The 17,224-nt window shown below is 39.4% G+C and overlaps 1 protein-coding gene across 1 annotated transcript; it reads left to right on the top strand.

The window, feature by feature from the left end:
• The first annotated feature begins 15,177 nt into the window (after positions 1–15,177).
• Positions 15,178–16,689, top strand: LOC103505313 (PC-esterase domain-containing protein 1B-like). The gene is made up of 3 exons (XM_026820640.1): positions 15,178–15,385; positions 15,517–15,857; positions 15,972–16,689. The coding sequence occupies exons 1-3, from the start codon at positions 15,265–15,267 to the stop codon at positions 16,659–16,661; spliced, it is 1,152 nt and encodes a 383-aa protein (XP_026676441.1). The 5' UTR covers positions 15,178–15,264; the 3' UTR covers positions 16,662–16,689.
• Positions 16,690–17,224: the final 535 nt, after the last annotated feature.

Below are 17,224 nucleotides of genomic sequence, written 5' to 3'. Positions count from 1 at the left end.
TTGTGCTTGTGGTTCTCTCAGTTTCTGGTTAACCGATTTGGTTTTAGTCGGTTCCAAATTGGTTTAGAACCGATTTTTGAGCGGCGTCAGCGATAGCACGATTAATGCACCAGTTCCCAAAGTCTTTTCTTCTTCTCTTTGAGCATTATTTCAAAGTTCATCTGACTGCGTGGAAGGGAAGTTGAATTTATTTCTATTGAGATCAAGCATGGTGGATTGAAGCGCTTGAGAGAGATAAGATAGTGGATAAGTGGAGCTTGTGCTTGTGGTTCTCTCAGTTTCTGGTTACCTTAACCGATTAACTGGTTTTAGTCGGTTCCAAATCGGTTTAGAACCGATTTTTGAGCGGCGTCAGCGATAGCACGAATAATGCACCAGTTCCCAAAGGATCACTGAAGTAAAGCAACATTGTCCGTTGTTAGTAACCAGATGGGTCATCATCTGGACTAGCTACCACGTGCTGACTTTTCCCGGCCCCACTCAGGCTGGGTAAGGTTATTGTGAAGAGGCGGGTAGCTTGTCCCCGAATGGAGGGTGATACCCCTGTCCAAAAACCTTAGCAGTTATACAATGACGTGAAACCTTTATCAAACAGTGACATTTATCAACGAGGGAGAACAATCTTTTGGATACCTACACCCTGTACTTTGTTCTCCAGTTTTATTTGTATAGTAAAGCTTCTCTTCCTTCTCCCTTTCTATAATCTTCAATAATCCCTTTCTCTCTCTATCCCCCTCCCTCTCTCTCTTTTTCTCTCCCACTTTCTCTCTCTCCCCTCCCTTCTTCTCTTTCTCCTTCTCCCTTTCTTCCTGTATCTTTTTCCTTCCTAATAATCTCATTAGATAGGTATACAGGTATTATCTTCTTTCCACACAATATCATGTTGTGTGTATAAGTAGGTACTGTACTTTGTTCTCCAGTTTTATTTGTATAGTAAAGCTTCTCTTCCTTCTCCCTTTCTATAATCTTCAATAATCCCTTTCTCTCTCTCTCTATCCCCCTCCCTCTCTCTCTTTTTCTCTCCCACTTTCTCTCTCTCCCCTCCCTTCTTCTTTTTCTCCTTCTCCCTTTCTTCCTGTATCTTTTTCCTTCTTAATAATCTCATTAGATAGGTATACAGGTATTATCTTCTTTCCACACAATATCATGTTGTGTGTATAAGTAGGTTTCGTATATACCTCTATATGTTCATAGGTAGATACATACAGTGTGTGCCAGAAGTCCTGTAATGTACCCCTCTACTGTCTTTGGGACCAAAAGATTTAGATTACAAACACGGGGAGGGGGGAAATAATATCTAATACTAGGCGTTATTATTAAAATTTCTCTAGGTAGATACATACAGTGTGTGCCAGAAGTCCTGTAATGTACCCCTCTACTGTCTTTGGGACCAAAAGATTTAGATTACAAATAGGTAGATACATACAGTGTGTGCCAGAAGTCCTGTAATGTACCCCTCTACTGTCTTTGGGACCAAAAGATTTAGATTACAAATACGGGAAGGGGGAAAATAATATCTAATATTAGGCGTTATTATTAAAATTTCTCCAGGAATGTCGATTTTTACCCAAAAAGTCCACTTCCGGTGGTCGAACCTGGTTTTTAATGCCACTACTGGATAGGTCATATGCTATTTTTCCTGTAGGTACCTATACATGGAATCAGAATTTAAAATTTTCTACTTCCGGTGGTCGAACCTGGTTTTTAATGCCACTACTGGATAGGTCATATGCCATTTTTCCTGTAGGTATACATGGATCAATCAGAATTTAAAATTTTCCAGCTGTTTAAAGGTCAACGGGTACCTTACAGGATTTCTGGAACATACTGTATCATTCACAATTTTTTTATGAGGTTTGATAGAGGGAACTGCTAAGAAAGGTCTTATCGTCCCGAAATCCAAAAGAGAAGGAAGACAGGAGCATTCCAAACGTTAACGGGTACCTTACAGGATTTCTGAGACACACTGTATACGTAGGTTGCTGGGTAGGCAAACATGTCTCGGGTTTGATGAATGAAGTACGAGTAAGCTCAGGATTATACGAAACAACATTATGTTTAAGTAGTACTTCAGCGGAAAAAATTACGAGGGCGTCTCGTGACACACTGTATACGTAGGTTGCTGGGTAGGCAAACATGTCTCGGGTTTGATGAATGAAGTAAGCTCAGGATTATACGGAACAACATTAATGTTTAAGTAGTACTTCAGTGGAAAAAATTACGAGGGTGTCTCGTCTTTGAAAGAAGGGCCAATTCAGTGTTTTCTACCAGAAAATACGGTCATTTCCTGGTAGAGGCTTCTTCTTTAAGAGCCTTCATTCCCTGGTAGAAAACTTAAAGAGGTTTCTTCATCTTTAAGGCCAGCCACTCACTATCAGGTAGACCCACATACCTGATAGTAAGTAGGTATACCTGATAGTGTGTGTGCTCATCAGGTATCAGGTAGACCTGACAGGCGGACCTGAGCAGGTGTACCTGTCAGGTCTACTTTAATATAGTGAGTGGCTGGCATAAGAGCCTTCTTTATTTGTAGGCTTTGGGTAGTGGGTGCCAGGACCGTATCCAGAATTTTACTGAGGTGGACTCAAAAGTCCAAACAGTGATGTACCAGAGAAAGAGATGTAAGAGGAAATGAAGAAAGTGAAGGAGGTAAAAGGGAACGAGGAGGGAAAGAGGAGGAGAAGGAGGTAGAAGAAAAGGCGGACAAAGAGAAGAAAGGAGGAAGAGGAAATTGATAAGGTGGTAGAGGTGATGAAAAAGAGGAGAGATTCGGAGGGAGGGAACAGATTATGGAAAGTAACGAAAAGATAATTTTCCTTTTATTCCCAACAAAAGAAAAATATAGAAAAGCGAAGAATAGAGCGCGAGAGAGAGAGAATGAGAGAGAGAGGGAGAGAAACCGAGAGAGCAAGAGAGAGATAATCGGAAAGCAATTTGCTACGCTGCCACTTTTACTAACGGTTTGAAGGTCACAGGATCGATTTTCACTCTTGCACGGTTTAAGAAGTTTCTCCCTAATGGTTTTTGGGTTGCTCTAAATAGTCTCAATCACTTGAATTTGAATCGTTTTCCATCATCGAACCATGTCTATCTTTGGTCTTCTGATGACACTACCACTAAAGAACTAAACTTTAAGCTAATAATGCATTAGTATCTTAGAAGCTACCCTTACCACAGATAGTCTTCAGAAGTATTGATGATGTCTTTGAAACCAGGATGGTCCACGTTCGACTTGCTCAGAATTGAATAGAGTATTGCATAGAATGGATCATCTGCATCTGATATCTTCTTAGGTTGGCATTGATGCTGAATCAGTGTAGAGTTGAATTTTTGTCCGTCATATTCTTGAAGCAAGCGGATGAACTGTCCGATGGATTCTTGAGAGCTACATTTCAACACCAGCAGGTCACTTTCAATGATGCCTCGCACCAAAACTAGTGGTGTACAGAGACTCCAAAATTAGTGGTAGAATCGGTTAAATCCAGATCCATCAGGAATCCAAAGACTGTTTTACGACTATAAAACGACTCATAGAGGCAACTGTAACAACGATGGTCTTTTCGTCCCGAAATCGAAGAGGCAAGGGGGACAGGATAGGAGAAAGCCAGCCGTTCCGAGATCAAAACTTACCTGTTTAAAACAAGGTTCGCCCTGGGAGGGAATTGAACCTACGACCTAGTGTTTACAAGGCAAACGACAGACGCTCTACCCTCCAAGCTAACTAGACTGGCAATCTCCCACTTTGTAGGTAGGTACTTCACATTCCGACAGAGAGAGAGAGAGAAAATGACGTCACAATGACGCCATGACATCACATCTCAAGTTGGATTACTGATTGAGAATTATTAGGTACGTAATTTCTCTAAACTATTACGTCATGTCTACTGTGTTCTGTAGTAGTGTAGTACAATAAACTTTGAACTTCCCCCTCCCTCTAATTAGGTAGAAAAGATCCGGCCGATATAAGGATCATCCAAACAGAAGTTACAACAAAGGACCAATGTACAAATGTCATAAGACTGCAAAGGACCAATGTACGAATGTCATAAGACTGCAAAGGACCAATGTACGAATGTCAGAAGACTGCAAAGGACCAATGTACGAATGTCAGAAGACTGCAAAGGACCAATGTACGAATGTCATAAGACTGCAAAGGACCAACGTACGAATGTCATAAGACTGCAAAGGACCAACGTACGAATGTCATAAGACTGCAAAGGACCAATGTACGAATGTCATAAGACTGCAAAGGACCAACGTACGAATGTCATAAGACTGCAAAGGACCAATGTACAAAAATGTCAGAAGACTGCAAAGGACTAAAGCGTTAATATTTACATTAGCTAAATCTGTCAGCAGAATAGCCCGGACTTTTTCCATGATTTATGACCGGGACATCTTGTTTTTAGAATATTATTATTTATGGCAATATTCGGGGTAAGTGAACGTACATTGTGAACAGTTGAGAGGGATTGATTAATAGTAAACTTTTTAGCAGAAAACAACCACGAGGCAAGGTAAAAGAGTTGTTTTAAAACTGCCCGCGGTGGACTAAAAAATCTACATAATTATATGCACCTCGTATACATACCTATTTTGTACCTTCCTCTATCGACTTATTACACGAGTTTTTTTTTTCTGCAAAGTTATATTACCTATTATTATCTACCTACAGGTAACTCACCTATCAACAAAATAAATTTTTATTGGATATTTTTGTTCATATAAAAAATTAAAATAGGTATAATAATAATCGTTCATTTTGATGTTCTTTTTTTCGTGGAAACCGTTTGTCTGTATAGGTAGAGGAAGAAGAACTTTTTCAAACGTTTCAGATATCAGAATATTATATCTTTTTTTTTCCATGTTGGGTATTTAAATTTAAATCGCATTAGTTAGGTCCCTGAACATTTTGTGAAATCTAGCAAAAGAAAAAAAAAATAGGTGAATCTGCTCCACCAATTAATTTCTTTGTCACGAATGGTGAATCTGACATCTCCACCAATTTCCTTGTCATGAATAGTAAATCTGTCATCTCCACCAATTTCCAAAACAATAGAACTTTCCACCAGGACCTATTACGGGTTAATTAACGACTGTTTTGGCTGAAGTAAAACACAAAAGCTATTAATTCTGACCACAGACCCCCTCCCCCTAGCAAAGCCTACCTCTCCCTAGCTATACATTCTATCCCCTCCTCAGCCAGAACCGCAAGATTAATTTCAATTTTAATTTGAAGATTTCTAAAATTTATTGTTAATGAAGTTTCGGGACTTTCAGAAGCTACACGCAGAATAACCAAGATAAACTGCCTGAAATGTTGAAATGCTTAAAATGCTTCAGTGCTTGGAAGTTTCATAATGAAGTAGGTACATAGATGAAGTTCTTGGTAAGCAGAGGATGTCAGGTTCGAATCCCAGTCAAAATAGAATCATCATTGCCAGTGATAGCATTTTCTGTGCACTCGGGCAAAAATTCTAACTACCGTCCATCCTACAGGGAGTCCCTAAAAAAGTGGTTCGGCCGCTAAAGGGAAAGTCATAAGTGTGTCCCTTAATCCCCCAATCTATGCTATTATGGGTAAGTAATGAACTAATAATGGGTATTATGAAATTATGACTATTAGATTAGCAGAGCTAGCGCTCCTATATTGTTTTCCTTATCCTATAGGAGGGAAAGTAATGTTTCAAGTACCTTTCTAGGGATGTTACCTACATATACTTCAATCTCTCTCTCTCTCTCTCTCTCTCTCTCTCTCTCTCTCTCTCTCTCTCTCTCTCTCTCATACACAAACAATTTTATTCAGCTCCAAATACCAACCTATCTACAAAAGTATGTACAAAACATGGGCTTTGATTTTCTTTTTCTGAAGAAGAAAAAGGGTACGTAGTAGGGAAAAAGATGGTAGAAAAACAACAACAACAACAACAAAAAAGAGAACAAACAAAATTCGAAAAAAATTCCCTGTGACATCAGCAAGGCAGGATTAGATTATTACTATTATCATCAGCATCATCAGCATCGTAATCATCATTATTACTATTAATATCATCATTGTCATTATTATTACTATATTACTACCTATTATTATCATCAGTGTCATTATTATTAGATACTATCATCATTGCCAGTGATAGCATTTTCTGTGCACTCGGGCAAAAATTCTAACTACCGTCCATCCTACAGGGAGTCCCTAAAAAAGTGGTCCGGCCGCTAAAGGGAAAGTCATAAGTGTGTCCCTTAATTCCCCAATCTATGCTATTATAGTTAAGTAATGGACTAATAATGGGTATTATGAAATTATGACTATTAGCAGAACTAGCGCTCCTATATTGTTTTCCTTATCCTATAGGAGGGAAAGTAATGTTTCAAGTACCTTTCTAGGGATGTTACCTATACTTCAACGATATCCTGTATACAAATAGTGGAATCCCTTTCCATAGTTCTATGGCATCCATAACAATTTCAAACCCTCCTCACTTATCAGATACAATGTTCAATTGAATATTCCTATATTTACACAAGTAAGTACATACCCTACAGTCTATATTTTGCATTGCTTTTTTTCCACATTACATAATTATGTGTAGGTACATAGGTAGGGAGATTGACTGTAAGTACCTACCTTTAAGGTCCTCTTATTCGTTATACCTAGTCTTTGTTAGTTTTTTGTTCAAACTGTTATGATTCAACATAGTACCAGTAGCAAGATATCAAGTTAGTACCTAGGTACAATCATTATTTAAGTTTGCCCTTCTACTAAATGTCCTCGAGAAAAATGATATTTTCAGGAATAGGACGCGGTACCCAGATTGCAATACCGCGACTTGGGTCTTGGGTCTGAGAGTTTTCTGGATCATGTGGGTGGAACTTTTTCCGATCGAGCTGAAACTTTCCAGAGATCTCTCTCTCTCTCTCTCTCTCTCTCTCTCTCTCTCTCTCTCTCTCTCTCTCTCTCTCTCTCTCTCATACACACACACAATTTTATTCAGCTCCAAATACCAACCTATCTACAAAAGTATGTACTAAACATAGGCTTTGATTTTTTTTTCTGAAGTAGAAAAAGGGTAGGTAGTAGGGAAAAAGATGGTAGAAAAACAACAACAACAATAAAGAGAACAAACAAAATTCGAAAAAAATTCCCTGTGACATCAGCAAGGCAGAGCAAAGTTTCCCATTTCGGAAGCCTTAGATAATCGAATTAGCCTGGGTAGTGTTAGTGATCTCATCAAAGGAGTAGGTGCCTCAACTGATGCGTATCTTAAGCGCCCGAATTCCGAGAAACCCTAAAAGATCCCTTCTTTCCCCAAAAGTTCCCTTCTTTCCTTAAAAGTTCCCGTCTCTTTTTCAATTAAGCTTTTTTGTCAAAAGCTCAAAAGAAAAGAACGATTCCAGTTTACTCTATCTGAAGAGGAAATCTGGTGTGTGAACATCGCACGACTTTCTATGACACTACGTACGGAAAAAATAGCTCTGCTACAAAACGTTCGTTTTCGAAATGTGTGTACACTGTACAGAGTTATACAAACCCACAGACATGTACAGAATATGTAACACAGAGCTTTAGCTACAAATCACTATTCTGGACTAAATGGACCTCAAAACGGAGATTTCCACCTCTTTTCCATTTTTGAAATTTTGGATCGACTCTAATTTCCAATCGGTACTTTCTCAGCGTTTAGTTTTAGGACTTTTAGGCTCTCCTATACTCGTACTTTCTCATTACATTATACAAATTCCCTACATAATGTAATAGAAAGTAAAAAAGATATAGAGAAAAAAAGATATAGAGAAGAGAGAAAAAAAGAAGTGCCATGAAAATTGAAAATCCAATCAAGGTGTGAACGTAGAAAACTTGCAGGGAGACTTAAGTGGAAGAGACAAAGATACTGTCATGATATGGAAAGAAAAACCTACGGACAAGTGAGCGTAAGGGAGGGAGAAAAGGGACAAGGGAGAGAAAGAACAATGGAGAAAAGGAAAGAACAAGAAGAGATAATAATAGGATAAGAGAGAGAGAGAGAGAGATGTCATGATATGGTAAGAAAAACCTACGGACAAGTGAGCGTAAGGAAGGAAGAGAGGGAGAGAAAGAACAAGGAAGAGATAGTGATAGGAATAAGAGAAAGCTGCAGAGGAACAAGGAGAGAAGGAACAAGAGATGGGATGTCATGATATGGTAAGAAAAACCTACGGACAAGTGAGCGTAAGGAAGGAAGAGAGGGAGAGAAAGAACAAGGAAGAGATAGTGGTAGGAATGAGAGAAAGCTGCGGAGGAACAAGGGGAGAAGGAACAAGAGATAGAGAGAGAGAGAGAGAGAGAGATCAGGATAAAATGGGAGAGAGAGAGAAAAAAGAAGGATATGTCAGAAAATAGAAGGAATAGGTTGCAGATCGTATAGACATTAGATGATTAGAAGTATAAAAAGAAATGGAGAGAAAAATGTCAAAATAGGATAGAAAACAGGGAGAGAGAGAGAGGAAGGGAGAGCAAGGGAGAAAAAGAGACTGTAGAAAGAGGCGTAAGGAACGAGTATGAATGGGATAAAGGGAAAGAGACAATCAAAACCGGAGAGAAAGGAGAAAAGGGAAGAAGAAAGAGAGAAAAAGAAAAATATGTTACAGAAAAAATCCCATATTGTACAAATGGTAGGTCTAATACGGTACGGTACATAGAAAGATAGAAAACTTGTATAGTACGGTCTACGGTACATAGAAACCTTAATTTTTTCTACATCTTCAACACTATTAAAACTACCGATTACATCCTCTGACAAAGGTTAAAAGGGCGGATCAAATTTTCTCCAATCTCTCCGATAAAAAAAATTAAAGCTCAGAAAAGTCTTATCTTTATTAATTGATCTTAAGGAAAGTTTCGCACAGAAGAAAAGTATCTGACATTTCGGGAGGAGCGAGGAGCAGAACATTAATTGCTTCCTCCCGTAGGATAGTTTGAAGGGAGCGAGGTAGTGGATAACAAAGTACTTAGTTTAGACCAGAACATCAAAAGAAGGCGTAGCTATTGGTGGAGATGCCAAAATTACCACGATATAAAATAATGAATGCACATGAAGCTTGACCGAAAGAATAAAGGTCTAACTTTTTACACGGGTTCCTCGGAATGAAAAAGAGGTTCTCTGAATGTCTGAAGGTGAAGTGATAATTTCAGGTAGGACAGAGGACAGTCTGTTAGGATTTTTAGAAGGAGCGCCAGTAGGGAAAAATATACCTATGTAATATCCTGAAAATTATGAAAATAATCTAGTTAGCGGTCAAACTTTCTTGACTTGGCGGGGTGGAGCGCTACCGCGCTCCTTAATTATGGGTGGCGATGCTAAAATATCAAATTACCACGGTATAAAGGTTTCTTTTACAATGAAATTACAGTTTTAGAATAGGTTTTCTTGATTTAGTTTTAGCTTATTTGAGTACTTCCCATCTTGGTGAAGCTCTTTAGAAAATAACATACATAAGTAGGAATGCCTGTGGGAATAAGGGAAGCGAAAAAAAGTAGAAAGTATTGCGCGAATTGGAACAAAGTAGGTGAGAAGTGTTTTTTTAGGTTCGATCAACTGTACCAGGAGAGTTGAAGACGGTTCTCGAACTTTCAGATAAGTGAGGATAAAATTCTATGCCTCAACTGGGATTATACCCGCGATCTGTTTGATTCACTACAACACAACTAAGATATTATGGGAATCCTCTTCCAAAGGGACATGAGGGATTCATAAAATCTATCAGGAACAATCAAGATTCAAGACCTCCCTGTTAAAATATAAAGGCTCACAGGGAAAGGAAAGACTACCTACTGGTTTGGTGGAAGAGCTCCTTCAGGACAGTCCTTCTAAATGAAAGCCAGAAAAAGGGAGGGGGGGAATCAGTAAAGGACCTACTACTTAGCTACCCTGTAATGTACACATGACTACATTACCTACCACCTTTTCGAAAACTTCAAACATAGTGGATGGAGAAATTTCACGCGTTTTCAATACATATTTTATGTGCTTTTCCTCCTTCTCTTCCTCCTCCTCCCCTCCTTCTTCTTCTTTTTCTTCTTTATTTTTTTTCTGCTTTTGTAATTTCCACGTGAGCTTTCCTCATCCATGTTTGAATTTCACCATTTTTTTCATCTCCACTTCTTCCTTCTTCTCCTTTTCCTCCTCCTCCTCCTCTTCCCCTTCTCTTCTTTCTCCTCTTTTTCCTTCTCCTATACTCCTGAATAATACATAGTTCAAATAGATCCGATGATGGCAAGTGAGATAATAATTCATGAAAATACTGATGGGGAAAAAAATATCTCGGAATACCATTAGGTTTTGACTGCCCCCTTCACTTTAGCTTCACTATAGTTGGGGAGCAGTCAAAATCGTACTGAAAGAGCTGACCCTTTCTTCGGAAAATCGGATACCAGAGACCAGTAGCTGAACTGCCTACTGGAGATGGAGTATTAAAGATTGTACGAGTATTTTCCTTGCGAAATTTTCCCTCAACTGAAGCCCGTTTCCAAACTTTTCTTATGGTTATCACGCCTAACAGGGGAAAAGTATAGGCGATATGAGTTATTCACCGAGTATTTTCGAAATCCTCAAATCCTCACTCCCATTTCTTATTGTTTTACGGCGTACTCTCAATAATAATACAATGGTGACGGAAAGGTGATAAAATAAGGCAAGAGAGAGGGGAGAAAAGGTGATAGGTAAAGTAGGGGAAGCGAGAGAGAGAGAAAAGGTGATAAAGTAAGGGAAGAGAGAGAGAGAGAAAAGGTGATAAAATAGGGGAAGAGAGAGAGAGAGAGAGAAAAGGTGATAAAAGAGGGGAAGAGAGAGAGAGGAGAAAAAAGGGAGGAGAAGATGGAGGGGTACAGGAGAGGTAGTAAAGTAGGAGAGAGAAAAAACGAAGAAGGGGAAGAGGGAGAGAGAGAGAGATAAAGAAGAGGGAGGAATATGGAGAAGGACAGAGAGAGAAGGTGTGAGGGAAAGAGAGAGAGAGAGAGAGAGAGCGAGAAGAAACGGAAAAAGAAGGAGGGGAGAGAGAAGGAAAGAGAGAGAGAGAAAGGGAAAAGAAAAAAGAATAAAAAAGAGAGGGAGAAGAAAACAGTTATTCACCGAGTATTTTCGAAATCCTCAAATCCTCACTCCCATTTCTTATTGTTTTACGGCGTACTCTCAATAATAATACAATGGCGATGAAAAGGTGATAAAATAGGCGAAGAGAGAGAGAGAAAAGGTGATAAAGTAGGGGAAGAGAGAGGGGAGAAAGAAGGGAGGAGAAGATGGAGGGGTACAGGAGAGGTGATAAAGTAGGGGAGAGAGAAAACGAAGAAGGGGAAGAGGGAGAGAGAGATAAAGAAGAGGGAGGAATATGGAGAAGGACAGAGAGAGAAGGTGTGAGGGAACGAAAGAGAGAGAGCGAGAAGAAACGGAAAAAGAAGGAGGGGAGAGAGAAGGAAAGAGAGAGGGGGAGAGAGAAGAGCGAGAGAGAGAGAAAAGGAAAAGAAAAAAGAATAAAAAAGAGAGGGAGAAGAAAACAGGACGAGAGAAAGAGAGAATGAGTGTGTGTGAGAGAGAGAGAGGGGAAAGAGAAAGTTGCTGAATTGGATATGAAGAGAGGGAGAGAAAGAGAGGAGGAGAGGTAGAAAAAGGTATCTATAAGGGTAAGAAGGAAGAGAGGAGAGGAATAAGAAAAGGGGGATGAAGAAGAAGAAGGAGAGAGGGGCGGGGAAGGAAAAAGAGGAGGGGGCACACAGTATATTTTATTCAGTTTATTTGTTTTCTGGTGTGTTTTCGGATTTTCAAGTTATTAATGAGTTTTTTCCGCAATTTTTACTTTTTTCCTCCCTCCTCTCCCACTTCCTACTTCTCGATTTTGTGTGAAAATGTGAAAGTGGTATACCTATAGCTTACACGTTGGGTTTTTATATGGGAAATTAATGAGTTTTTTCCGCAATTTTTACTTTTTTCCTCCCTCCTCTGTCCTCTCCCTACTTCTCGATTTTGTGTGAAAATGTGAAAGTGGGATACCTATAGCTTACACGTTGGGGTTTTATATGGGAAAGAGTGGGTAATGGGAGAGAGTGGGTAATGTGGGAGAGATGGGAAGTAAAAGTGGGAAGGAGAAGAGTCTTTTGGGACCGGTGCGGTGTTGGAGAGTGAGGTAGGGATTTAGTTCGAGCACAAACTTAATGTACAGCAGTTTGCTAATGTTTTTATTTATTTATGTATATGTTTTTATTATTATTGGGACTTTACTTTTTTTTTACTCCACTGATGGTATAAATTGCAAAAGTAAGATTGGATTTCAAGGTATGAGTACGGATAACTATCACTAATTCCTAGAGGGCCTTCCTATAATACCCGCCACTTATGCTGAGAGTCTGTGGTCCGTCAGACAGTCTGGACGTGTCAGGCGGAAAAGCTTACTCTACAATAAGAAATGGGATTTCTGGGAAAAAACATATAATATACCAAATAATAAAACAAATTATGACATTATAATGATGAATACCTAATATGATTATTATTTTTTATTATTATGATATAACAGTCATTTATATATACTGCTAGAATGAGACTGAAAAGTCTCTTTACCAATCGAACAGCAGAGCCAGGCAGCACAGCTCAGGAAAATAAAAACTGTGTGACACAATTTTTTAGTTTACTAATACTTGAGACTGTAGACCTGGAAATAGGTAAGTAGGTACTAACTATACTTTAGGTAGGTACCATATATGTGGGAGACACTTACTATCTATACCTAAATTTATCTGCCATATAGGTTGAATTGAATTGAATTGAATTGATTTATTTATTTGGTGCTTTTCAACACAGGGCTTGCATAAGAAATGAGGGTGGGTGAGAATATAAAGAAATGGGATTTCTGGGAAAGGAGGGGGGAAGCTAAAGTTATTCACCGAGTATTTCCGAAATCCTCACTCCCATTTCTTATTGTTTTACGGCGTACTCTCAATAATAATACAATGGCGATGAAAAGGTGATGAAATAAGGGAAGAGAGAGGGGAGAAAAGGTGATAGGTAAAGTAGGGGAAGAGAGAAAAGGTGATAAAATAGGGGAAGAGAGAGAGGAGAAAAAGGGAGGAGAAGATGGAGGGATACAGGAGAGGTGATAAAGTAGGGGAGAGAAGAAACGAAGAAGGGGAAGAGGGAGGGTTATGGATAAGGAGAATGTGTGAGGGAGAATGAGAGAGAGCGAGAAGAAAGGGAAAAAAGAAGAAGGGGAGAAAGAAGGAAAGAGAGAGGGGGAGAGAGAAGCGAGAGAGAGAGTGAGAGAGAGAAAGGGAAAAGAAAAAAGAATAAAAAGAGAGGGAGAAGGAAACAGGACGAGAGAAAGAGAGAGTGAGTGAGAGAGAGAGAGTGAGAGAGAGAGAGGGAGGGGAAAGAGAAAGTTGCTGAAAGAGGATGAAAAAGAGAGGAAGAGAGGTAGAAAAAGGTACATATAAGGGTAAGAAGGAAGAGAGGAGAGGAATAAGAAATGGAGATAAAGGGGGATGAAGAAGAAGGAGAGAGGGGCGGGGAAGGAAAAAGAGGAGGGGGTACACAGTATATTTTATTCAGTTTATTTGTTTTCTGGTGTGTTTTCGGATTTTCAAGTTATTAATGAGTTTTTTCCGCAATTTTTACTTTTTTCCTCCCTCCTCTGTCCTCTCCCTACTTCTCGATTTTGTGTGAAAATGTGAAAGTGGAATACCTATAGCTTACACGTTGGGTTTTTATAAGGGAAAGAGTGGGTAATGGGAGAGAGTGGGTAATGTGGGAGAGATGGGAAGTAAAAGTGGGAAAGAGAAGAGTCTTTTGGGACCGGTGCGGTGTTGGAGAATGAAGTAGGGATTTAGTTCGAGCACAAACTTAATTTACAGCAGTTTGCTAGTGTTTTTATTTATTTATGTATATGTTTTATTATTATTAGGATTTTACTTTTTACTTTTTTTTTACTCCACTGATGGTATAAATTGCAAAAGTAAGATTGGATTTCAAGGTATGAGTACGGATAACTAGGACTCTAGGACTCATTCCTAGAGAGCCTTCCTATAATACCCGCCACTTAAGCTGAGAGTCTGTGGTCCGTCAGACAGTCTGGACGTGTCAGGCGGAAAAAGCTTGAGACCTAGGTTTATCAGACCTTCTGAAAGACCATTTCCCTGCGTTGTTCGTACTTAGCTTACCTACCACTAGCAACTTGCTACTGATCAAACTTGCAGAAATGAAACACAGTAGGTAGATCAATCACAGTTCTTGAATTGTTCACTTCATAAATGAGTTCAGGTGGCCATCTTTACTAACAAAGAAACAAACTTAATAAACAATAGGGTAGATCGGGGTAACGGGAGAATGGAAACAAGACTCGAGAAAAATGTGTTTGAGATGAATATTTTTGATAAATTTACCCCGAGCCCAGGGAAGAGTTGTGGGAGGGAGTCGAGTCGAGGTCTTGAAAATTAATTCGCTGAGTAAATTGAATTATTTTGTATCTTGTGTTTGCTTTCTAAGTTTTTATCATGCTTTTTTCCCTAATTTAAATGAAATTCATAAATATATATTCAGGGTGCTTTTCAGTTTCCAGCGACTGGTATGTTTATTATGTTCCTCGCTTGATGCACATATCGAGTACCGACTACTACCTACGCAATCTTGCAAGGATTAATTCATATTTTCGGCCGACTATTATATTCTGAAATTCGGGAAAATTCCAAAATTAATTCGCTGAGTAAATTGAATTATTTTGTATCTTGTGTTTGCTTTCTTAGTTTTTATCATGCTTTTTTCCCTAATTTAAATGGAATTCATAAATATATATTCAGGGTGCTTTTCAGTTTCCAGCGACTGGTATGTTTTTTATGTTCCTCGCTTGATGCACACCCCACATTGAAACAACGGATCCAGTAGTCCTAGTCAGACAACACAAATCGAGTACCGACTACTACCTACGCAATCTTGCAAGGATTAATTCATATTTTCGGCCGACTATTATATTCTGAAATTCGGGAAAATTCCAACATAAGTGATGTTTAGAAACTTAACATCTTGACTTTCTTTAAAACAGCCCAAGTTTTGAACCAGTTGGATCTTGTGCCCGCGTTTTATTCAAAACGTCAATTTTTTTCAAGAGCGATTTTCTAAGAGAACTCGCTTTTATTTCCGGACGTCGAATTTTTTAGGAGCATGGCCCCGCGTTTTATTCAAAACGTCAATTTTTTCCAAGAGCGATTTTCTAAGAGAACTCGCTTTTATTTCCGGACGTCGAATTTTCATGGCGGACACATTTTTAAAGAGCGAGGCGTGGGCTTTGCTCAGGAAGAAACACATTTTATTTATCGGTGATTCAAACACGCGGGCGTTGTACAAGGATCTGCTCTGTCTCCTATGCACAGGTCGACTAATCACTCAACGTGAAAATCAAGCCAAAGGAGAACCAAGTTTCCTCAACGATCAGCGAATCATGTTCTCTGGGTTAAGAAAGACTCGAGACTATGTGGAAGATCGGATTTGGAGGGAAGCACAGGTCGACTAATCACTCAACGTGAAAATCAAGCCAAAGGAGAACCAAGTTTCCTCAACGATCAGCGAATCATGTTCTCTGGGTTGAGAAAGACTCGAGACTATGTGGAAGATCGGATTTGGAGGGACGGGCGAGTGACGATCGAGTTTAGTTTTACAACTAGAGTGTTCAATCGGAGGATAGAAGAGAGACTGACTTCTAACTTCTATCGACAACACCCTCCAGACGTGGTGATTATCAACTCTACCCTGTGGGATTTGACAAGATGGGGACCTGATGGCTACCTTGCGTTCAAAACCAATATTGTCAAACTCATGGAGCTACTCAAGCAATCTCTACCGCGGATTTGACAAGATGGGGACCTGATGGCTACCTTGCGTTCAAAACGAATATTGTCAAACTCATGGAGCTACTCAAGCAATCTCTACCGACTTCCACCTTGGTTATCTGGCTGACAGCATTACATCCATCCTCTACACATACATCGTCCGCGCTTGTCGGATTTGACAAGATGGGGACCTGATGGCTACCTTGCGTTCAAAACGAATATTGTCAAACTCATGGAGCTACTCAAGCAATCTCTACCGCCTTCCACTTTGGTTATCTGGCTGACAGCATTACATCCATCCTCTACACATACGTCGTCCGCGCTTGTGGTCAAAGACTTGGACTTTATCAAGAAGTTCCTCCAGTATAATGTTCTCGAGGCAAACTTCTATGCGGCTGGTGTGGTTCAGAAGTACGGCTTCAACGTGTTGGATATCCACTACTACACACGCCTCCTCTGTTATAGGAGACGTCCTGATGGTGTCCATTACACGTGCACGGCTGTCAGATATATGACCAACCTTATACTGACACACATTGCCTTGTCCTGGAACATGACACTTCCAGGCAGGACGAAATCAGCGGATGTCAAAGTCATACAGAAAGCGCTGGCTAGTCAACATAACCCTAAACCTGGAAACACGGAACAATCGGAGAGTAAAAACAATAGGAAAATCCTACGTGCTAGGAGAAGAAAACTGAGTATTGATGATGAATCGGCCATGAGTGAAGTGATGGCCAAATCTGCACATGATCTGATGCGAGAGATCAACTGGAATGAAGATCTGGCATTGCAGAGTTTATTTGGACCCGAGTTCTGATTTGGTGAGTTGGTAAGTGAAATTAACATTTCAGCGTGTTTTATTGGATATTTTTGTTAAAAAAAAAAAAAAATGAAAATATAAGTAGTAATAATCGTTCATTTTGATGTTCTTTTTTTCGTGGAAACCGTTTGTCTGTAGGTAGAGGAAGAAGAACTTTTTCAAACGTTTCAGATATCAGAATATTATATCTTTTTTTTCCATGTTGGGTATTAAAATTTAAATCGCATTAGTTAGGTCCATGAACATTTTGTGAAATCTAGCAAAAAAAAATCTGATCGATTTTTTGAACTGGAGGCTCCAACGCTCAACCGAATCGCTAGATAGCGGGTCGCTAAGACCGAGAAATAGGAATAGGACCAAGAAGTAGGAATATATTTGGAAGTCTATGGAAAAACAGAAGGCCATTATATCAGTAGAAAACAGTTCAGAAAATGGCTCTCGGACTTTTTCAGTTGATGGGTGGTACCTACTTACCTTATATGCAAGCAGGCATGTGTACTGTGTAGTGTTCGATCTTGGTTGAAAGAAAGTTAACTCCTTGCAAGATCAAAAAAAAAAAA

The sequence above is a fragment of the Diaphorina citri genome, unplaced genomic scaffold (assembly GCF_000475195.1).
Source record: "Diaphorina citri unplaced genomic scaffold, Diaci psyllid genome assembly version 1.1 scaffold163, whole genome shotgun sequence".
Taxonomy (NCBI): domain Eukaryota; kingdom Metazoa; phylum Arthropoda; class Insecta; order Hemiptera; family Psyllidae; genus Diaphorina; species Diaphorina citri.
This window is presented reverse-complemented; position numbering and strand designations above follow the sequence as displayed.

Coding starts and splice junctions, on each gene's coding strand:
- LOC103505313 (XM_026820640.1), top strand. CDS start 15,265: ATGGCGGACACATTTTTAAAGAGCGAGGCGTGGGCTTTGCTCAGGAAG. Junction 15,386..15,516: donor GCTCTGTCTCCTATGCACAG/GTCGACTAATCA, acceptor AGGGAAGCACAG/GTCGACTAATCACTCAACGT. Junction 15,858..15,971: donor TCAAGCAATCTCTACCGCGG/ATTTGACAAGAT, acceptor TCTGGCTGACAG/CATTACATCCATCCTCTACA.